The 21,952-nt window shown below is 46.2% G+C and overlaps 2 protein-coding genes across 2 annotated transcripts; one reads left to right on the top strand and one right to left on the bottom strand.

Moving 5' to 3' along the window:
- Positions 1-608: 608 nt before the first annotated feature.
- On the bottom strand, positions 609-13,232 carry SLC13A2 (solute carrier family 13 member 2). The gene is made up of 12 exons (XM_063173647.1): positions 13,078-13,232; positions 9,906-10,034; positions 9,443-9,579; positions 8,068-8,288; positions 6,940-7,117; positions 6,615-6,737; positions 5,424-5,645; positions 5,184-5,281; positions 4,461-4,582; positions 3,147-3,308; positions 2,146-2,283; positions 609-1,396 (listed from the first exon to the last, which is right to left on the bottom strand). Exons 1-12 carry the CDS (start codon positions 13,177-13,179, stop codon positions 1,265-1,267), a joined length of 1,764 nt encoding a protein of 587 aa, XP_063029717.1. The 5' UTR covers positions 13,180-13,232; the 3' UTR covers positions 609-1,264.
- Positions 13,233-16,415: 3,183 nt separating this feature from the next.
- On the top strand, positions 16,416-21,284 carry SLC46A1 (solute carrier family 46 member 1). Its single transcript, XM_063173977.1, has 5 exons — positions 16,416-16,661; positions 17,085-17,937; positions 18,283-18,366; positions 19,267-19,423; positions 19,962-21,284. The coding sequence occupies exons 1-5, from the start codon at positions 16,416-16,418 to the stop codon at positions 20,035-20,037; spliced, it is 1,416 nt and encodes a 471-aa protein (XP_063030047.1). The 3' UTR covers positions 20,038-21,284.
- Positions 21,285-21,952: the final 668 nt, after the last annotated feature.

Here is a 21,952-nt window from a genome sequence, read left to right as displayed (position 1 = left end):
ATTAGGGTTAATAATTATAACTCTTTCTCTCTAATAATTAGAGAAAGAAAAATTAAAGATTTTGAGGAGAACATACTGTTTTAGAGTGAAATTCCCTCATTTTCACTCTCATGGGACCAGTGTGGAGATCCCACCAGAGTGGGGTTTCAGAAATGCACTTTGTGCACCATTGAAGCAGGAAACAACAGAACAAAGGTTTCAGAGCAAACTTCAGGGGCACACATTGAGCAACTGCTCTGCCTGATCCCAACCTCATTTATGGCACCAGGAGATTGTTTTGGCAAAGTGCTTTTGGACATTTTTCAGTTTGGGTCATTAGGAATTTATCTGCTACTGAAAGTCAGCTCCAGCAGAACAGGGGTGAGATATGGAACAGGATTACATAATAGGCTTTCACAAAGGAAAATCTTGGGCTGCACAGTCCAAGAAAATTTGACTCAGTAATAATAACAACATAATTGCTACTTTAAAGATAAGAGAAAATCAGCTATGCTGATTTCTCTGATTATTTAAAGATATTGTAAGTGAGAACACGGACAAGCAGTTGATACCTGGAAGACAGAAGCAGTGATTTATAATTAAAAAAAATAAACTCTAGAAGACAGGGGTACATTAAAAAACACTTTAATTCAGTCATACATATTTTAGGACACAGGGATTCTCTCCCTTTCAAGGAAATGCCTTACCATGAACTTGCAGGCTGTAATCTGACATAAATAACACCGGGTTGGATGCTCTGGGAAAAAATTCATCTTTTACATTCCTAACAAGGGGACTGCAAATAAATATATTTCAAACTAGGAGGGGCTGACAGTGCTTTTTCTGTGATCACACAATACACAGCTTGCTGTCAGTGCCCACAGAGTATATAACAATCATGTACACCTTGAACATTTACACATATACAGGTGGAGACCTGTGACAGCCCAAAATCAGGAGCTCAGAGTCTCTCTCCCTCCTTTTCCCTATTCACACCTCTCTCTTATTTTCTTGCTGCAGATTTCAGACTCACTGTAAAAGCACTGGGGGCAAACACCCCTGCAGAGGCAGAAAACCTAAAGGTGGGAGGGCTGCAAAGCCAAAAATCACCTCAATCCTCCTTCAGAACCCAACAGCAGCCGGGCAATTTCACTGCTGTTACCACTGGGAGGATTTTGCTTGCCCTTTTGCACAGAAGAAGCTTTTCTCTAAAGCTGTGTGGGTGAGAGCCCTGCTCTCCCTGCAGCTCTGACAGGAGCAGTCCTGGCTCTGTGCCCGGCCCAGGTCACAGGCAGGTCCCTGTCCTGTTGGCCCACGAGGGGAAGGTCTGCAGCTGGAACAGGGATGAGGCCCAGGTGTTGATGGCCAGGGTGATGGTCAGGACTCCCAGAATGTTGAGCACAAACCCAGCTTTGGCCTAGAATTGGAAAAGAGAGGGGTTGTTAGCAGCCCTGAGTGCTTTTTTTCCCTCCTTGATGGTTAGGATGGTTTGCACGGTTTGATTTTCTCTTTGGTGTGTTTTTTCCACCAAATTATATTTAAGTTGGTTTTCTTCAGAAATATAATTTGTATAAAGGGAAAGGTTTCCATTGGATAAAACTCTTAAAACTAGAAGTCCCAAATTTCTTTTATTCCACTTCTCTTCTGACCTGGTATTTCTCTCTAATGTTACTTTAGATTTCTTCTTGGAACAGCATCAATGAATTGGCCCCATGTTCTAAGTTATGGAAGTTATTAAGAGACATGGCACTGCTGTCCTTGCATCTTTAGTGACTTCTTCAGTCTCTAAAGACTCAAGAGGGCACCCAGTGAGATGTGCCAGGCTGTTCCCTGTCCCTGCAGAAGGACAGCCCAGGTGACAGGGCCCTTGGACACCCTCATGCTCTACATTTGGGTTTTTCCAAGCAGTTAGACATTGACAGCTCTTATTATAAAATCTTCAAGAGGCCCTGGCTGTTCTTTAAAGGTTCATTAGCACCTAAGATTCTCAGATTGTATTAGAGACAGTGTGACCCTTTATTAGTGCACACACATCTTTTCACTTGACATAAGACAGGCGCACTGACTCTTCTAACTCTCCAAGAAGAACCAGAATCAGGAAAAGATCAAACCTAGGGGTGAAAATTCTGGAAAAAAAGTGTGTTTTTTTTTTTTTTTTTTTCTCACCATATCAATAACCCTGAGCTGTCCATAGGAGAAGACAATGGCATTGGGAGGAGTTGCCACGGGGAGCATGAAGGCCAGAGATGCAGAGAGTGTGCAGGGCAGCATGACATAGAGAGGGTTGAGGCAAATTGCTTCAGCCTGTGCACAAAAAGAGAGCAGAGATGATGGGTTTGACACACAGAAATGCACAGAAATCTGGTTGTATTTGTCCATGTCAGAAGGCTCATTCTCGCCCAAACACTGCAGCCACTCATGCTTTGCTGCTGCTTCAGACACTTCCAGCATCTTTACGCAGCAAATGCAAGAATTGATTTTGTGGTCAGGGCTTTGTATAAATGGATAAATAATGCTTATATTCAGCTCCAAACCCTGGCTTTGAGTTGGTAAAGAACAAAATTAAAGCACCAGGGGAGGCAGGTGAAGCTGTGGAGGTGAGAGCTTTGGTTTAGGGGCTGGCTGGAGTCTGTGGCCTATGTAAAAAGATTTTGGAGGAGCTCATTCCAGTTTCTGTCTGGAACCAGCTTTTCAGTTTGCAGAACTCTGTCTGCCCCAGCAGCAGGAATCTCCTGTGGAAATTCAGAAGTCCGAATTAGGTCATGCTACCACCTTCAGACGTTTCTGCAAGGCCTTGGTGGGGGTGAAATACAGTCATGGAATGTTGCAGGCAAGGAAATGCTGCTGCTGCTGTCTCCGTGCAGAACAAATTGGAAAAAACAAGTACAGCTGGCAGTGACCTCATGTTTAGGCCAGAAGGCAAAATCTTCATATGCCAGTGAATTTAATCCCTTTGCTTTTCCCCAGCAATGGCTCCAGAAAGGTTGAATTAAGCACGGTGTGTGTGTTCCTGTGTGCACACACAGATTTTTGTTTCAGGCCTGGTACCCCTGATGGGATACAGGAACCAGTGCTTGGCTTTGCCAGCAAAATGGATCACTTTAATTTTGGCAACTGAGGAGCTGAAAGCTGCTCTTACAAGAGCATTTTGACATGCTGGGACTCACCATAGAAGCCAGAATGGGGAGGAAGAGGGTGGTGGTGGCCACGTTGCTGGTGCACTCGGTGAAGGTGGCGATGAGGAGGCACAGGAGGAAGACAATGGCTGGGTGAGGGATGCTCTGCAGAGGGGTCAGCTTGGTGCCCAGCCATGCAGACAGACCAGATTCCTGCAGCAGAGCAGAGAGGGAGGCCAGGTTGGAGGGGGAAGAGCCACATCAGTGTTCTGGGGCAGTTCTCATGCCAGCTCAGCCCTCCCTCCTCAGAGCAGTTCTCAGGCAAACTGCAGGAAAACACAGCCAGGGCTCACAGACAGGATTGTCCAGTCAGGTAAACAAAAAAACCCCAACATTATTTCCCATCCAAGGAATTGGAAAGTAGGAGATCCTGCATTTATATTGCATTATTGACAGCAAATAATTATTTCTCTGTTCAGATCACTACTTGTACATGATCAATATTTGAGGTGCTTTTTTTATATATAAGCAAAGATATTTGAATTAACTTCCTAAAATATTTTAATATAAATCTTATCAGATGCTGTAGTGATTTAATGTCATTTCATCACATTGTCTGAGATCTTGATAACTGTCTGAATCCTTTCACACCCTTCATCCTTGTCAGTAACTGGGAAGGAGCAGCATCCTCCCTGTCATTCTGGCCTTTCTGCAGCAGCTTTTATGTATTTGGTTAATTATTCTAGGAAAAAATTAAATTGATTCCTTAAACATTTCCTTTTCTAAACATGTATTTTTCCATTTTAATGTTGATCTTTGAATTCCAAACTAGTATTTCTGGGCACTTGAAGCCTTTTAGAATTTCTTTATTGTCTATAGATTAAAAAAATGGATTATCTGTTCCATCACTTAAATCATTACTGAAAAATGATGTGTGGCACTGGACGTGATGTTTCTCTAGCAAGCTCTACATTTCTCTTCTAATAGCTGAATTTAAATCCTATTTTCATAAATCCTTGTTTTGAAATACTTTGGAGACCCCTCCTGGGTGAATCATCTCATCATGCTGCGTGCACCAATTACATTTTATTTAAAAGAAATTTTTAATAAATTTGTTTGGGGCAGTTTCTTAATCAGCCAATTTTCTAGAAACACAGCCAATGGTGCTGCCCTGATTGGCACGGGGAGTAAGCAGGATGCGATGCCAGCACTCCAAGGATGCTCCCAGAGCCAGGAGCTGGGGAAAAGGAGCATTTGATGCTCCGGGTGTGCCCTCTTGTGTCCTGGGAGAGCGCGAGGAGCAAGGTGGAGAGGGAGCCAGCCAGGAAAGCAGAGATAGATCCCAGGTGAGCCGAGCGATGTTACCTCGCTGCCCTTGGCCAGGGCAAAGCCCCCTCCCAGCAGGAACACGATGTTCCAGGGCATCTTCTCCTGCACCACCTTCCAGTCCAGCAGGGGTGGAGGGGCCCGGAACTTTGCCCTGCCCCCTGGAACACACAAAAAAAGAGATTCTGTGAAGCCACAAAAATCCCCAAAAGAAAGGAGAACTACTTGTGAGCTTGGTTTGAACATCAGGAATCCCTTCCGCCAGCAAACTCTGGAATTATCTCCCGAAGCAAACGCTGGGAGCACCAGCAACAATGGTTTTAAAAACTTGACTTGCAAAAGCTCTAAGGAATGATCTTTGCTGCTCCAAGGAGCTCAGTGGGAGGCAGGGGAGGGTGAGTTAAAGGTGTGGCAGCAGCTCCGTGTGTTTCTGTTGTGTGTTCCCTCCTGAAGATTCCAGCTTGGAATCTTTCACAAATGGGAATAACAGGGGGCAGGAATACCGCTGGGATAAGAGTTTCCTAATTAGTTGATGAGAAACTGATTAGTTGATGAATTCCTGAATAGTTGATTAGCTTCCTAATGAAATTACGAGAAACAGAGGATTTTATGCAATATGTGCTTTGCCAAACCTAAAGCACACAGCTGGAAGAGCACTTTGAAGTGTTATTTGATATTTGAAAATTCCTTTGTTAACCCCAAATGGGAACATTTCCCACACACCTATTCAGTCAGCTGATTTTTGGTGCTTCAGTGACTCACCTGTTTGCTCTTGCTCTCCGTCCTGGTTGGAAAAGCCAGAAGGGAGGATGAAGAGCAATATTGAGATGAAGAGGGCAACTGTAGCATCAGTGACATAGCTGCAGGAGAGCAGGAAGGAGTTTAGGTAGTTAGTATTATTCAATACTAATATATTAGTATATTAGCTGTGATTCCAGCTGGATAAAATCCAGCCTGTTCCACTTTTATTCCAAGTGAGGAGGAGAAGGGGATGGATAATACCTTGTGTTATCTTTGTTGAAGAGAACTGTTGCCCAGCCTGGGATGAACCCAGGTTCTCTTGTAAACCACAACACCACCAGGAGAACGAAGAGGATTAAAACTTCTATTTCTGCAAAGCTCATTTTGCCCAGTTTCTTGCTCTCTTCCTTGATGATTTCATAGGCCTGTTTCTCCTTAGCCTTGGCAGCAGGACTGACACCACAACCAAAATTCTTCTTAAAACTGGAAGAAAATGGATGAGAAGTGTCAGAGAAATTTGCCAGGTATCCAGAGAGTTAAGAACCCAAATTTATTCTCAATCATAATGTCTTTATATGCATTTATATATGAATATTGAAATTAAATATATTATAATTTGCGACCATGGTGAGTAGGAGCTGCATGTCTTGACAGGATGATCAGAAAGACAAGATGATCTTGTCCCTAAAAGCTCATTACTTTAATGTAAATAAGTGAGATATATGGACATGTGAGGACAAAAAAAATACAGAATCACAGAATGGTTTGTGTTAGAAGAGACTCTAAATCCCATTTCATTCCAATGAATGGGCAGAGACACCTTCCACTAGACCAGGACAATGTTAATGTGATTGACAAGGCTGTTTGATCACTTTACTAGGAAGTAAAGAGTTGCCAAGCTTTTTAAAATGACAGAGAATGAGAATTTTAAAGGAGGAATTTGAAGGTGAAAAAGCATTTCAGGTGTTACAGCACTCTTTCCATGTAACATGAGGGAAGTTGGGATAACACAAACATGAAAAGCTGAGTGTTAAACAGGCAGGCAATGCAGGCTGGTTGTGTGGGGTGAGGTGCTCCAGAACCAGCCCAGAACTAATCCTCTAGGTCTGAGGCAACCCTGGTCACAAAGGCATTTACAGCTCTCTGTAGAAATCAATTTCCTGCTTTGGAGCACAGCAATCTCCTAGGACACGACAGCAATGCTGCAGAACAGGTCATGTGCACTCACAGCTCCCTGTTTTCATCTACAGGGCACATTTAGCTGGGATTTAATCAGATTCCTCAAAGGAAAAGTGCAGAATTTTAACAGGCACCGAGTTCTGTTCTGGTCTCTGTTGTGTGTCTGGACTCTGCCACCTTCTGAGTGATTTTTCTCATCAATAAAGGATCACTGGTGTTTAGCAAGTCCTGATCAGAGCCCCCAGGTGCATGGCAGGGGCTCAGGGTACTCACTTGAAGCCCAGGTACAGGATCTGCAGCCAAATCCAGGCCAAAATCAGCAGCACCAGCATGGTGGGGAAGGCGAAGGAGAACCAGGAGGCAAAGTTGATGATGCCACCACTGTTTGGGAAGATGCTGGAAAATGCAGGTGGCTGTTAGCATCCAAATTTCCACTCTCCCTTCTGTCCTTCATTAATGAGCCGGAAAAGGGGAGGTTCTGTGGGGCCCATTGGGGAAGAGAAGCTCCCAGGAAAGGCACCAAAGTGACATTTTCCTTCTCTGGGAGCCAGCTGGAGCAGAATGCTGCAGTTTGGAGGGTGTTTAATCCCAGACTTACTCATTAACTTGTCCTTGCAGCACCAGGTTTGGGGTTGTCCCGGTCAGAGTGGCAATCCCTCCAATGCTGGATGAGTAACAAATGCACAGGGACATTCCCTTGGACAGCTTCAAGTGCTTCTTCTCAAGCTCTTCTTTTCTCTTTTTCTCTTCCTCAATTACCACGACATGAGAATTACCTAGATCCCAAGGAACAGAAGAGCTGCAGGACTATGTTGGACAGGAGAAGGCCTCGGGCCTGCAGAATTTAATATTTCAAGGCTAGGACACATTGGATTCAAAGCTGAAGGAAACAAAGTTCCCCCTTTTAAGGCTGGCATTGTTAATTTTTTGACCTTCTGCCCATTTTCACTGGTTGTCTTGACACAGAGCAGTTTTTCAGAGGGGAATTTGAAATGTGTGTAAAGTTTTACACTTCCTTGTGAATGAGGGCAATGTCTGAACTGCACATGGAAGGGAGTGAGGCAGAAATTCAGGGAATTATAACAGAGTTGGAGGAGCTGGGCCAAAAGGAGATTTTTCCTGCACCAGCACCTGTCTGCTGGCACTGAGATTTATGTTCAGAAACTCTGGAATCACCTCAAAAATGGGGAGAGGGCAAGACAGCTGGTAAAGAGATATTCTTGCTTGATTGTGTACCTTTGGATTAGAAAGATCTTTTTAATCCCTAACCTTCCAGCTGGAAACAGGCCAGAAATTTTGCCTTGGGAATCCCCTATGATATGATAAGTTACACAGTAGATAATAATTGAACTAACGTAAATATGCAGGGAAATAGCAAGCCTGATATAAAGGCTTCCCCTAGTGGAGAATTTGTACTTTTTTGGTCAGTTTGTTGAGTAGTTATGAGCTTTTTGTATTTTTGATTTAACTTCAGCCAAGTAGTAGTAGTAGTAGTATTAGTAATAGTAGTAGTAGTAGTAGTAGTAGTAATAATAATAATAACAATAACAATAACAACAACAAATTGTGGTTTTGTCTGGTTCATGGAAGAGTCTCATCAGGGCTGTGTGGTGCAGTCAGGGTGCTTTGGGGACAGTTTTCTTTTAGGATTTACTAGGAACTGCTATGACAGAAGAAAGGCCATCCTCCATCACCCTGAAGAAAAAATCACCCTCAACCCATTCACCTTTTTCCTCAGGCTCTTTGGAGCTGTCAGGTGACTTTTCCTGCAGCTCAAAGGCTTTGTTGGTGTGTTCAGACACCTGGCCAGTGGTGCCAGACTCTGCTTCTGACTTGTGCAGCTGCTCCATCACGGCCTGGGCGATGGGGACCATCATGGCAGTGGTGGCTGTGTTGCTGATCCACATGGACAGGAAAGCTGTCACCACCATGAAACCCATCAGGAGCCTGCAACGAGAAGGTTTGGGAAAGCTGGATCAGAACCCAGCCCTGCAGTGCTCTTTATTTTTATTACAAAGAGTCAGCTGCAAATGCTGGGTTTGGAGAATGCTCAGCAATCCCCACCCAGCATTTCCTCCTGCCCTGGTTTGCTTTGTGAGCGACCCAGTTAAGATTTAACATCAATTTCTCTTTTTCAACCAATTTTTTTGACATTCCTATGGCTAAGGATGTGGAAGCTGGTAGGCTGGAACAGTTTATCCAGTCAGATCCTGCTTATCCCACATCATTCTCAGGAAGACATTTCTCAACAGCACATTTCAATGCATTACAATAGATTTCAAAGAGGGATTGCAAGCTGAATTTGATCCCAAATGGCAATCAGTTTAAGCCATAAGGAAGATGATCTCTTTTTTTTTTCCTCTTGTTATTTTATCCCACCTCTATTATTTAAGATTCTCTTCTGACTCATCTAAAATTCTAATCCTGGTTTCGGTATTACTCTGTTATTTGTCTCAAAATTATTCTTTAGATGAGATGTAGATTATATATCAGATGAAAAAGGGTTTATCTTGTATGCATTTTTATTCTATTGCTTTGTAATTTCCTTCAGTATTCCCCCTTCTTATGAGCTGAAACTGATTAAACAGGGTGGTGTAGCCTGTGCATAGCTCAGAGTTCTAGTCTGGAAAACATTTGTTGTTTTTCAAACAAGCATCCTCATATTTTCTCTTCTCTGTGCAATCAGCAGCAGGCAGAGAGTCCGTGTTCTTTGTGTTCCAGCTGTGCTTTTTCCTGACTGTCCAAAGCTGTGCCCCTGGCCCAGCCTAGCAGCGCCCTTCCCTTTCCAGTATTGACTCTCTTGTTGCTATTTCTCCACCTAAAAGCCTTTTGGAGTTAAAAAATAAAATAAAATAAAATAAAATAAAATAAAATAAAATAAAATAAAATAAAATAAAATAAAATAAAATAAAATAAAATAAAATAAAATAAAATAAAATAAAATAAAGCCATGCCTCAACATTTGCAAGGCTTGCTCAGGCGCTAACTCACTTGGGCTGCAGGAAAGCATTTGCAGGGAAAGATTTGCATATTCCCATCAGAGATGGGGTCTAATGCCATAAAATCCTTCATCCCACAGCGTTTCCACCCCTGTCACTCACAGGGCTGGCCTGACACCCGTGATCAGCAGGACCCTCAGAGCCACTCGCTTGTGCAGGTTCCAGGTCTCGATGGCAATGGCCATCACCAGGCCCCCCAAAAAGAGCATGTTGGTGTCCTTCAGGTACTCCTGACACACCTGTGAGGTGGGAGAGGGAAGAGTCACAAGAGAGGGGGACATTTTCTGAGGGAGTTCATTCCAAAGGCATTAGCAGGGAGTAACTCTGGGTTGCATCCGAATGGGGAATTTGCTTTGATTTCAGATTAGCAGCTCCACCCAGAGCTCACTCTGGGCTCATGCAAGGTCTACTCCATGGAGAAGACAGAGAATAATAATAATAAAGTTAAAATAAAATAATAATACTATCAATAACATAAATATAATGATGGTCATCATATAATCCTGGGGAGCAATCCCAGAATAAAAGCAGCTGACTGATTAATACACGGAGCAAGATCTCTTACTGTGGTTGAATCCATGATATTCATTAGTGGGAACAGCAGGACGGGCAGGAGAGCTGTGACAGCCAAAGGCAGAGCTTCTGTGCACCAGAAAATTGCCATCACTATGATCACATAGCCACAGAGTGCCTCCTGCCAGGGAAGGGGACAGCAATCAGAACATGCTGAACATCGAACCTGGGGCTTCTCCAAAGCCAAGGCCTCTTAATTACATCCACTGCCTGATAAAGGGATTAGATGAAAGGTTATTTCCTTTCCCATCTAGCCTCTGACCTCTGCAGATCCTAATCAAATGTCAAACTGTGCAGCAATCTCATCAGAACTCTGAGGACCAGATGAGACCTTCAGCAGGGGCAAAAATAGCACTGGGGAAAAGAAGCATGGGTGACTTTGGACTTTCATGATAAGGGATTGGCAATCACTGAATAGGCTTCTTGATTGTGCTGATGGTGTTATATTCAGATATTCTGATTGTGCTGATGGTGTTATATTCTGTATTTATGTCCTTGAGTTGTAGAATCAGTTGCTGATCCAGTCAAGGTTTCTCCGCCTGTTTTCACACGGGCTGCAGGTCATGGCCCAGGTGAACCACAGCTAATTTCAGCAGCTTGGACTCCTTGTACTGTAAATGCTTTTATAACTTTTCACTGGATTTTTAGCTTAGTAGAGACTTTGAAAGGCTGACTGGCAGACTGGTCACAGATCATTTCAGCTTCCACTGACTTTGTCTTGTTTGTTTGAGGAAAGTGAGATTCCCTGTTTCATGTCACTCTTTTTCTGAGGAAACCTTAATTTACTACTGCTTTGGACAACCACTCCAAATTTCAAGTAAAAATGTTTAAGCCAGTCCCTGCACACTGAAAAGATTCAAAATTACTTGTCCAACAGTGGCATTTTGTTGGGTTGGGAAAGAAAGTAAGAGGAGGGTTTGGTGTCTTCTGTGTTTTGGAACTTGCACAATTGTGGGAGACACCAAAGCCAAAGGAAGAAAACCATGGATGTGTGGTCTTGGATAAAGGATGTCCACTAAAATATACTGCTCAGTATGAATGAAACTGTACTGATGCTTTTGGAGGTTGGGTTACAGAGGATTAAAGCAAGGAGCTGGGATAATGGGTGGCAGGATTGAATCTGAGACTCTTGGGAACACGTTCAGGAATTCTGAACGTGGTGTGGAGGTTACAGAGCTGTGAAGAGAAAGGTTGAGCAGGGAGCTGATCAGTTTGGAGGAAAGAAGAAGACAGCAATCCAGGTGTGAATTATCAAAGCAGCCATGCTGAAGAAGTAAGTCTGAGAGATTCCCAAAGATACTAAAATATTCCTTTTTGAGCCTCATTTTTGAATGAGAATATTAAGAACCTTAATTATTCATCCCAGTGATCACTGAGGGCAATTTGCCCTTTTGACAATCCTTTTTCTCCATGTTTGTTATTAAAAGACACAGATGGGTGCCTTTTGAGAGACCCTGGTAGAACTTTGGGTTGTGTCTCATGGGCACAATGCCATTGTCTCCCATCCTACTGTGAACAGGCTTTCAGTCAAAGCTGGGAAAAGGGTTTTCCCAAAGTCAGACACTCTGTAAGGACACTCTTCTGCCTTTAAGCAAGATTTTTAGCATTGTTTGCCCTCAATTATAATAGCTTAGTGTCCAGTGCTATGTCATCTTAGGGCAGGTTAATAGATGAACAGACTAGAAAAAATGTGAAATTCCGCCCTGTAGCTGCTGGCTCACACCACCAGCTTTTCCTGCTCAGCAGTGGCACAGTGCACAATTTAACCCCAAAAAAACCTTTTCAAAGATTTCCTTAAGTGGCAAAGGGAAAGATCCTGGACGTTTTCTATTTTTGTCTTGTTGCTGACTGCATAGAAACCAGAGAGAGTCATTTTCAAAGAGCAACTGAACCAGGACTGCCAAATCACTCCACTGGTAGCTCCAAGGACTCACTGTATGTAACAATGTGAGTTTGAACTCATGGCCTCAGGACAAAAAAAAAAAAAAAAAAAAAATCACTCTCTGTCTCCTTAGAACTTAGAACTTTCCTGATTCTGATCTCTTTTCACTTCAGTGACTCCTTTGCCCGCTGAATGTTAACTAGCAAAAAAAGGGACTTCTTATTTTTCTTGGTTTTTTTTTTTTTTTTTTTTTTTTTCTGACTTCCTGGTGAGCTTTTAAGTAATAATTTAAACTATTTTATTTACCTAGTGAGGGAATGAGAGCTGACCAGCTGCCACACTCAGAGCTGAGGTAGGTAGGGAGGGAAGGGTTAGGGAAGAGGAGAATGGAATTTGGAGAAGGAATCTAAACTGGGAATCAGCAGGGATTGGGAGGCAGAGACCACAGGGAAGAGTGAGGATTTGCTGTCCAAAAAGAAGTGACAACAGGGGCAGTCTGGGATGAGCTATTCTGTGGTGCTGGGGTTGTAATAAAAGACCAGAGATCAGATCTTTCTGCATGAAGAGGTTGGGAGTGCAAAAACAGTGAAGAAGCAGCAGAAGAGTGGGAGTCTGTCAGCTCACAGCTCTCTTCAAATGATCAATACCCCGGAAATACCAACCCAGGTACTGCAGCTCCTGAGTCAACTTTCCCTGAAGGAACCCTAAGCCAGGTGTCTTCCAGAACTTGGTGTTTTAAATTTAAAATCCTTGTTTGGATTCTTACAGAAATAAGTTAAAGCAAAACTGAAATGCATGTTGTTTTCCCTTATGTATCAGAATGCCTTGTCTGTCTAAAAATGGCTTTTCTAAGCAGCAGTGGCAGCAAGGAAAAAAATAAAGGAAGATGTGGACTGAACACTGTTAGAAAATGAAAAGGGGGATTAAAATTGAGCTTTAGGTCCACAGGAATATCTTAGTATATCTTAGATCCTAGTGCAGCATAGAAAGTCCTCATAGAAAGTCCTTTTCTAAATCAGCCAGATGCAAAGCAAGAGTCACAAAATCTCTCTCAGGCTGAATGTTCCTCTAGAAGATGCAACCACAGATGTAGCTCCTCATCCATCTATGCCCCACTGCTGTTTTATAGCCCCAATATACTCAGGAAAAAAAAAAAAAAACAAACCAAAAAAAAAAGAAAAGAGATCTCCAAGCAGCAGATGCAGAAAGAACCTCTTCCCCCTCGAAAAGAGCACCTCGAAGACTTTGGAGGCTTTGAAAGTGGATTTTAAAAATTCCTTACCTTGTTGGGCAGAACCAGGGGCAGAGGGAGAAACACCAGGGGTACCAGGATGATGATGAGGTATTTCCTGCAGGCCAGCACTGCCTGCCAGGAGAAAGCCATGGTGCTGGAGCTGGCCCAGTGCTGAAGGGCCTGGAATCTGCTCTCGGAGCCTATATAAACACCCGGGAATATTAACCATTGACCTCGGGAGATTGGGTGTTGTTTTTGGAACTGTAATCGGAGAAAGAAGGAAGCGAACAAAGAAGGGAGGAGACAGTAGAAGAGTGTCAGGGCAGGAACTTTCTGAAGGGAATCTTGCAGAAAGGTGATAAATCTGGCGGAGAATTAATTCCTTGCGGAGCAAGCGGGTTTTTGAAAGCATGACCTGCATTTTTAAAAGCATAATATTAATGACTTGCTCTTTCATAATGCCCTCTTTGAATAGGTGCTGTTATTCCTCCTGTTAAAAAAAAGAAACTGCTCCCTCCCAAACAGGTGGAAAAATAACTTCAATTTTCAAAGAATATGGGGGAACACTGAAGATAGCACCTGTAATGCTCAAATACATGGATTAGAAACACCAATGTAAAATGTTATATAAACACTATTGTTTATGATGTTTATGTTTGTTCACTGAGAAATTCACTTTGGGTAGCAAGACCCACTGGGCAGAGCTGGTGTCACCATCAAGTCCCCAAACAAAAAGGGACTGACAGTCCCTACCTTAGGTCTTAGTGGACTGGGAAACACTTGGCTACAGGGGATCTCTTTGCAAACACTGGTTTCTTTTAAGTTTTTTCCCACATTTTTGATCTTGCAGGTTTATAGGCACAGCTTTGGGAACTTGCAGGCTGTATTGGGGATGGGGAAAATTAAGAAGAAAAAGGTGCTACAGGGAAATTAGTGGTAATTCTTGTCCCAGTTGTAGGCAACTTCCAAAATGCAAGCTGTGAATCAATAGATTCTAGACATTAACAGGAATAGTACTAAACATTTTAAATCCAAAGGGTTAAATTAATAAAATTAATAATACAATAATAATAAAATAAAATAAATAAATTAAGTCCAAAGGGTAATTTCTTATTAATGCCGTGTTGATGGCTTTATTAGATCATCCAGGTCCATTTCCCAGCTAATGATGATAACATTTCCATATGATTGCTATAAATCAGCTCGGTAGTGTTTATAGCTTACTGGAGAGAGACAAAGGGAAGCCACCAGGTCATCTGATGTCAGCTGCACAAAAAGCTTCTGCTGTTTCTGCCTCTTCCCCCTTTTCTGCCAGGGCTTGTTTTCTCCCAAGAATGTAGGGAGATTTTCCATCATTAGAATGTGCTAATGATGGAAAATCAGCTGCTAGATTTGCAAGCTGGACTTGGGCACATTGCTCACAACAAACAGCATCACGTTTCTTGGTGCCCACCCTGAGCTTCAGCATCTCACCCACGGTAAAAAAAAGAATGAGAAACAGCTTTCAAATTAATTCTGTTCCCCCTCATCTTGCATCCATTGAATGTTTAATTACTGCCCGACAAGGTGCAGTGACAGCAGCCAACAGCAAGGTCGTTTTTCTGCTTTTTATTCTTATGCCCTAAGGCTGTGATGGAAATCTAAAAGAACATCTCGTTTTTGTATCTCTGCAACACAAATGTTGGCCTCCAGCTGCAGCCTCATTTATGGAGTGTAAATACCAATGTGGAAGGGTCTCAGCTGAAGAATTGTGCCTGTACTTTAAAAGCAGCAGCTCCACAGAGATGGTGGCCACTGTCATGTGAGTCACAACACTTTCAAGGACGCTAGAAATGAGTTCTAGAAGTGCTTTACTGCAAAATGAGTGGTTTACATCTTGTCCAAGCTTTTCCTGTGGCCCATGAGCAGCTTGGTGCTGTCAGAGGAGCGAGGCTAATTTACATTATTTTGGTACTGCTCCATTTTATATAAACAGGTTAAATCAATACTCTGAATTGTGTGCTTTGAACTTCAAGGACAACTTGGTCTTTGCTTCCTGATCCACTCTTTGAGACAGCCAAACCTCACAGAAAAGCAAACAGCACAGCCAAAACCTTCTTTATTAACTGAGTTTCTAAGATATTTTGTTCTTTATAAAGTGCAGCATTTTCTAGTGCACTGTGAATTAATAGAAGTGGTCGTATATTGCTAAATACAGTATTTTGCTGATCCTAGTGCAGTTAAAATGTTGATTTATGTTTTGCCTGGTTTGTTGAGCCTGCAGAACACTGAGGGGAGCCTTCATGGCATCCTGCAGCTTCCTCCTGAGGGTGTTGGAGGGGCAGGGGCTGTTCTGTGCTCTCTGGTGACCAGCGACAGGACCCGAGGGAGCAGCATGAAAGCATGTCAGGGGGTTGAGGCTGGATATTAGGAAAAGGTTTTTCATCCAGAGGGACACTAGCACAGGCTGTCCAGGTAAGTGGTGGAGCCCCATCCCTGCCGGGATTAACTGTGCGAAGATGTGGCACACGGGGACGCGGTTTAGCCGTGGCTTTGGCCGTGCTGGGTTAACGGTGGAGTCGATGCTGTGAGAGGGATTTTCTCGTCTCGAAAATGACATGATTTGTGGAACATCATCCCTTGAGAGCTGCACCTTTAGCGCCGGGCTCGCTGCAGCGCCAGCGCCGAGGGGTCTCGGGAACCCCCGCGGTCCCGGCGGCGGAGGGAACGGAGCCGGTCCCGTTATGGACACAACTCAGCCTGGACCGTTCTGAGCGGAGTCGAGCCGGTCCCGTTCCGGGCGGAGCCGTGTCAGTGCCATCCCTGGCGGAGCAGAGCCCGTTATGGGCAGAGCTGAGCCTGGACCGCTCTGAGCGGAGCGGAGTCGGTCCCGTTCCAGGCACAGCGGAGCCTGGACCGTTCTGAGAGAAGCCGTGTTGGTCCCATGCCGGGCGGAGCCGAGCCAGTCCCGTTCCGGGCAGAGCCGTGCCAATCCCGTTCTGAGCGGAGCCGTGTCAGTGCCATCCCGTGCGGAGCCGAGCCAGTCCCGTTCCGGGCGGAGCCGTGCCAGTCCCATCCCAAGAGGCGCAAACCAGTCCCGTTCAGGGCGGAGCCTTTCCAGTCCCGTCCCGTGCGGAGCCGAGCCAGTCCCGTCCCGTGCGGAGCCGAGCCAGTCCCGTTCAGGGCGGAGCCGTGTCAGTCCGGTTCCGGCGGAGCCGTGTCAGTGCCATCCCGGGCGGAGCCGTGTCAGTCCGGTTCCGGCGGAGCCGTGTCAGTGCCATCCCGGGCGGAGCCGTGTCAGTGCCATCCCGGGCGGAGCAGTGTCAGTCCCGTTCCGGCGGAGCCGTGTCAGTGCCATCCCGGGCGGAGCAGTGTCAGTCCCGTTCCGGCGGAGCCTCCGCCCCGCCATGGCCGCCATGGCCGCTCCGCCGCCCGCCGAGCCCCCGGTGCCCCCGGGCCGGCGCCGCCTGTCGCTGCCCGCCGTGGAGCCGCTGCTGTTCCTGGCCACGCTGTCGCTGGGGCTGCAGGGCCCGCTGGCCACCCAGTACCTGTGGGACCGGCTGGGGGCCGAGCACGGCTACAGCAACGGCACCAGCACCGACTCCTCCTCCGGCTGCGGGGACGGCAACGCTACCGCCGACCCTCTGCGGCAGGTGGGGACACCGGGGGACACGGCGGGACCGGAGAGCCCTGGTGTGGATGAAGAGCTCAGGGGGAGAGCCCTGAGAGGAGGCACGGGATGGATGGGGTGCCGGGGGGAAAGACGGGTCCGTGGGGTTGGGGAGCCCCGGAGGGAGCGGGGGGCTCAGGGTGAACGGGGGGTCCCAGGGGAGCAGGGGAGGAGAAGTGCCCCAGGGAACAGGGAGCCCCAAGGGGAACAGGGAGCCTCAAAGGGAACAGAGAGCTTGAGAGGAGCTGGGAGTCCCTGGAAGCAGAGTCAGGAGGGAACGTGAAGCCCCAAAGGGAGCAGGGAGCCCTGAGGGGAAGGGGAGCGTAATGGAACCACGGAGCGCCAGGTGGAGTTTGGAGCTCAGTGGATGCTGTTGGATCTCCTCAGCCACCTGTTTCTCCTGCAGGAGGTGGAAGCTCTGGTGTCCCACTGGAACCTCTACATCAACCTGGGAGGTTTCTTCGTCAGCCTCTTCTCCGTGACCCTCCTCGGCGCGTGGAGCGACAGCGTGGGCCGGCGCCCGGCGCTCATCCTGCCCACAGCGGGCATGGCCCTGCAGACAGCCATCTACCTGCTGGTCATGTACCTGGAGCTGCACGTCGCCTTCTTCCTCCTGGGACGCATCCTGAGCGGCCTCACGGGCGACTACAACCTGATCCTGGCCGGCTGCTTCTCCTACGTGGCCGACACCAGCGAGCGGCGCGCGCGGACGTTCCGCGTGGCCATCCTCGAGGCCTGCCTGGGCACTGCGGGCATGGTGGCCAGCATTGGCGGCGGCCAGTGGCGCAAGGCCCAGGGCTACATCAACCCCTTCTGGCTGGCCTTTGCTGCCAGCCTTGCTGCCACCCTCTACGCCGCGTTCTTCCTGCGGGAGTCGGTGAAGCAGAAGAAGGAGGCCAGGCTGTTCACGCTCAGCCACTACAAGGCTGTGTTGAAGCTGTACACGGCCCCCGAGCAGCCGAGCTCCAGGTGGAAGCTGGCTCTGTACTCCCTGGCTTTCTTTCTGATTGTCACGGTGCATTTTGGAGCCAAGGACATCTATGTGCTGTACGAGCTGGGCTTCCCTCTGTGCTGGGCTTCTGATCTCATCGGGTACGGCTCGGCCGCCAGCTACCTGGCGTACCTGAGCAGCCTGGCGGGGCTGAGGCTGCTGCAGCTCTGCCTTGAGGACACCTGGGTGGCAGAGATAGGCTTGCTCTCCAACATTGCTGGGCTGGTGGTGATGTCTCTTGCTACCACAACGCCACTGATGTTTACAGGTGATGCTGAGGGCTGAAATCCCTGTTTCTGGTAGTGTGCTTCACGGGGAGTTCAGGAAGGTGAGGGAGTTCTGCCTCGTGCACCAACAAAACTGTGCCTTGCTAAGGGCAGCGTTGTCCAGACACTGAATTTGGAAGTGCATCCATGTAGTTCCTGGAACATTAGGCTTCTAGAACTGTATTATACTGCACACACAGACCAAAGTGCCTTATGAGATCCAGGAGGGGGAACTGTGTTTAAACACAGCAGGGAGACACTGCCAGCAGCTGCAGATTTCTGGGGCTGGCTTGGGAGGCTTTATTTTTCAGGTGAGCTTTCCCTAATGTGCTGTGTCTTGCTCACAGGTTATGGAATTCTGTTCCTTTCCATGGCAGCCACTCCAGTCATCAGATCCAAGCTCTCCAAGCTGGTCAGTGAGACAGAACAAGGTAAGGAATCAACCACTGTGCTTAAGCCAGATCCTGAAACACTTTTTTCTTGAAATATTGAAACCAGACTCCTGTGCCCCTCCATTCATCCTCAGGCCCAGGGTAATTTTATTTTTTTTCCCCCCAAATAATTGTCGTTCTTTGATTTAGACTCGCTGCATTTCCGACGTGAGAACAAGGGAAGAAAAGCAGGAGTAGTTCATTCATCCATACATTCATTTCCAAAACTTTTACAGGGAGCAGGAGTTAAAATGGATTATATAACAAGGAGAAAAGAGTTATTCTCCTGACCATAACTTTCCTCTGTAGATCAGTAACAGTGGGGAGAACCAGGTGCTGTTGGAGGGTTGTATCATTGACCACGGTGAAAGATCACGGATAGCCCACAGGAGGAGCATGTTTGCCTTTTGTCCAGTTCTGTGTTTGGAGGGTTTGCACTTGCTGTGAAACACAGCACAGGAATGTCTCTGGGGCTGATGGGGAGGAGGGAATCTGGGTGGCAGCAATGGAGAGGTGATTTTGCAATACTCAGGTTTCTTATTTTGGGACGGCGATGGCACGTACGGCAGATTTATGGTGCTAAATCTTGTGCTGTACTTAATGTTTAACAAGTGATAAGAGGTGCCCTGGCCTGGAGCATTTACAATCCAGCTGATAAAATGTCCTGGCCATCTCCTGATACAAATCCTGCAGGTTGGTGAGGTGGTCATGGCCACAGGCTGGACATGCCAGGCCAGTCCTGTCCCACCGTACCACGCTTGATATTCACACACTTTTCTGATGGCAAGTGCAAACCCTTGGAAAGATTGGCAGAATGCACTGATGGTGTTGTGTTACAGCTGTTTACAGGCAATAACCGCATGTCTATCTTATCATTAACCTCTTATCTCTCTTTTCCAGGTGCTCTCTTTGCTTCTGTTGCCTGCGTGGAAGGGCTGTGTTCACTTGTGTCTACAGGAGTGTTCAACTCTCTCTACCCTGCCACCTTGCACTTCATGAGGGGATTCCCATTTCTCTTTGGGGCTATAATCCTCCTTATTCCAGCAGCTATCCTTGGGTAATTTACTTCAGATGTCCAAACTTTGCCATATAATGTCATATGGAAAATACTATTTACTCTATTTACTCTTAGGATAGAAGCTGGCAGTTTTAAAGGCATATTTTCAGTTCTGGTTGTGAGAGGGTGTCTCCAGTAGAAAGAGGTGCAGGTCATTTCCTTTGGAATCTGAATCCTAGGGATAAACCTGCAGCCTGAGGTTTTTCAAACCAACATTCAACATGCTTCAAAGCTTCACTGCAGCCTCAATGGAATCCAAAATCTGGAACTGAATTTGAAAGTTCTTCACGGAAGAGATGGAGCTCTCTCAGCAGTCTCTCTTCCTGTAATTTCTTTAGTAATTGAAGCAGAAGTTTTGTTGTGATAGAAAACAAACCCCCTGGTAGGTTCTGGGAGAGAGAATGTATTTGGATTTGCAGAAGTGCAGCAGTTCCTGGCAGGGTCATATTATTTTGTTCCTCTGAAACTTTTAAGATTCACTCCGTTCAGCAACATCCTCATTTGACTTTGGAAGCTGAAACTATTCATTCTTTTCTAGGTGGATACAAATCTGGGATTCAAAACACGACTACAACCACTTCCAAGAGGCTTCCCTGACCCCCACAAAAGACTGAATTCAACGCCAAGGAATTGGCCAGCACGGCAGTGTCCACCTGAACACTGCACTTCATTCTTCCCTCAAAGGACTGATCAGTGTGGGAGGGACACTCTGCTGTCCTTACTGACTTTTAAATGCCAAATAATTGGAAATCACAGGAGGAACTTGATTTGGAGCTGTGAATGGCTCCTCAGTGTTGTGTTCGCTCATCTGTCAGAGAAAACCCAAGAGACCCCAGAGCCAATCAAGCTGTTGAGGGCCTATTGCAAAGCTGCTTTGTGGTTTGGGGTTGGTGGGGCCAGAAGGCTCTGCCCTGCTTTTAGTGGGGAGAGACGACTGAGTTCTGCTGTAATTGCTGAGCATTTTCCCCTCAGGGTATTCCAGTGTGCAGGGATGAGCTGTTGGTGTGGGTGAGGCACAGGCTGAACCAGAAGCACCCAACAGTGTCCTGTGCCCCAAATCATCACATTGCCAGTAAAAACCCAACAAATGTGACATGCCAGACCACAAAACTCCTTATGGAGAGGGGTGGTTTAGCACAGGAGTGCTATTGCTGTCCTTACTGACTGAGCCAGCTTTAGTTGTGCAAGTCAGAGGTGTCCTAAGAACAGGATCTAATCCATGAAGTGTTGGTAGGAGTGCCAGTGGCATGTCCTGCCTTGTCTGCAGCTCAGCCCAGGATCTCAGAGGGATCTCAGAGGTGGTTTTGAGAAGTAACAGATCATCTGAGAATACTGCAGGGCCAGTAGAATAAATCCTGGGTTGGGAGGGACCCACGAGGATCCTTGGAGCAGCTCCTCTAGGTGCCTTAATTGACATAAAAATTGACATAGCCAAAAGCTATGAAGGAGAAAATTGTCAGAATTGTTCCCCCCTTACACTGCAGATCTGAGCCCCAATCATGTGAAATCCCTGCTGTGCTGATCCAGAGCCCTTCCTCAGCAAGATGGGGACAGGACTAGTGTCTTTAAGATTAATCTTTTTTGTTTTATGTGGCATAATCTTGTGTTAATGACCTCAGTGCTGCTTGTCCTGGGATCTGTTGATGCCAGCAAGCAAACTCCATGTTCATGGTACTTAAATTGTTCTTTCCAAAGCATTACCTGTGTTGCTGCAATCCTTTTTTTTGTCTTCAACGTGCCATAAACCAGTTCTGTGTACACTGCACTGCACATGCTGTTCAGGTACATGCAGTAATGACTTTACTGTTACTTCAGATTGAATAAAACCTCCATGCTCTTTTATGGTTCATAAAACTCTGGATATCTTGTGCAGCTGTTGGTATCGTTTGTCCTTGACTCGTTGGAGGTTTGTCTCCATTATTTTACCTCTCAGTCCTTTATTGAAGACTGCAGTAAAGAAGGAGCAGCAGGAATTTATCTGTCTTGTGGAGAATGAGTGTGTGAAAGTGGAAAGTAAGGGAAAATGCAGGTTTGGGACTCGCCATCAGCCAAAACTTGCTTTTCCTGACCACCAGAGTAAAGCTTGCAGGAGAGCTTTGTCTGAAACCTGTCCTTCAGTGTGCAGAAAATGTGAAATGCTTTAACCCAGCTTTTTGCCTGTGCATTGGGAGTTTGTGGTAGAAGCAGAACTGGGGAGCAGGGAAGCAGGGAGGCTTGAAGAACTTGGTGTTTTGCCACCTGGCCCAAGCAGTTCTGCCCGGGCAGGTTGGAGTTACAGGTCAGACTGCTGGGCTCAGCCTGGAATTGGCCTCCCTGGGGAACAGGGCATGCTGTGAACGTTGCAGTAGATGTTTGTGGCTGAGCTGATTGTGAAGTGAAGCCCTCTCCACCCCCTGGGTGCCAATTCAGCTGCTCAGAGTTGTGCAGGGAGGTGAGACCTGGCTCTGCAGGGGGACACGTTCAATGGCAGCAATTATGCCTAATTAAAAAAATTAAACCAGAGTTTTTCTAGGCCACCCTCCAAGAGTT

The sequence above is a fragment of the Melospiza melodia genome, chromosome 21, assembly GCF_035770615.1.
Source record: "Melospiza melodia melodia isolate bMelMel2 chromosome 21, bMelMel2.pri, whole genome shotgun sequence".
NCBI classification, from domain to species: domain Eukaryota; kingdom Metazoa; phylum Chordata; class Aves; order Passeriformes; family Passerellidae; genus Melospiza; species Melospiza melodia.
This window is presented reverse-complemented; position numbering and strand designations above follow the sequence as displayed.

Excerpts from the sequence above, each read along its gene's own strand:
- SLC13A2 (XM_063173647.1), bottom strand. The coding sequence starts at position 13,179 with ATGGCTTTCTCCTGGCAGGCAGTGCTGGCCTGCAGGAAATACCTCATC. Across the intron at positions 5,646-6,614 it reads ATCCTGTACCTGGGCTTCAA|TTTTAAGAAGAATTTTGGTT; the intron begins GTGAGTACCCTG and ends ATTTTCTTCCAG. Across the intron at positions 2,284-3,146 it reads TCCCCATTCTGGCTTCTATG|GCTGAAGCAATTTGCCTCAA; the intron begins GTGAGTCCCAGC and ends TTTTGTGCACAG.
- SLC46A1 (XM_063173977.1), top strand. The coding sequence starts at position 16,416 with ATGGCCGCCATGGCCGCTCCGCCGCCCGCCGAGCCCCCGGTGCCCCCG. Across the intron at positions 16,662-17,084 it reads CCGCCGACCCTCTGCGGCAG|GAGGTGGAAGCTCTGGTGTC; the intron begins GTGGGGACACCG and ends TTTCTCCTGCAG. Across the intron at positions 19,424-19,961 it reads ATTCCAGCAGCTATCCTTGG|GTGGATACAAATCTGGGATT; the intron begins GTAATTTACTTC and ends ATTCTTTTCTAG.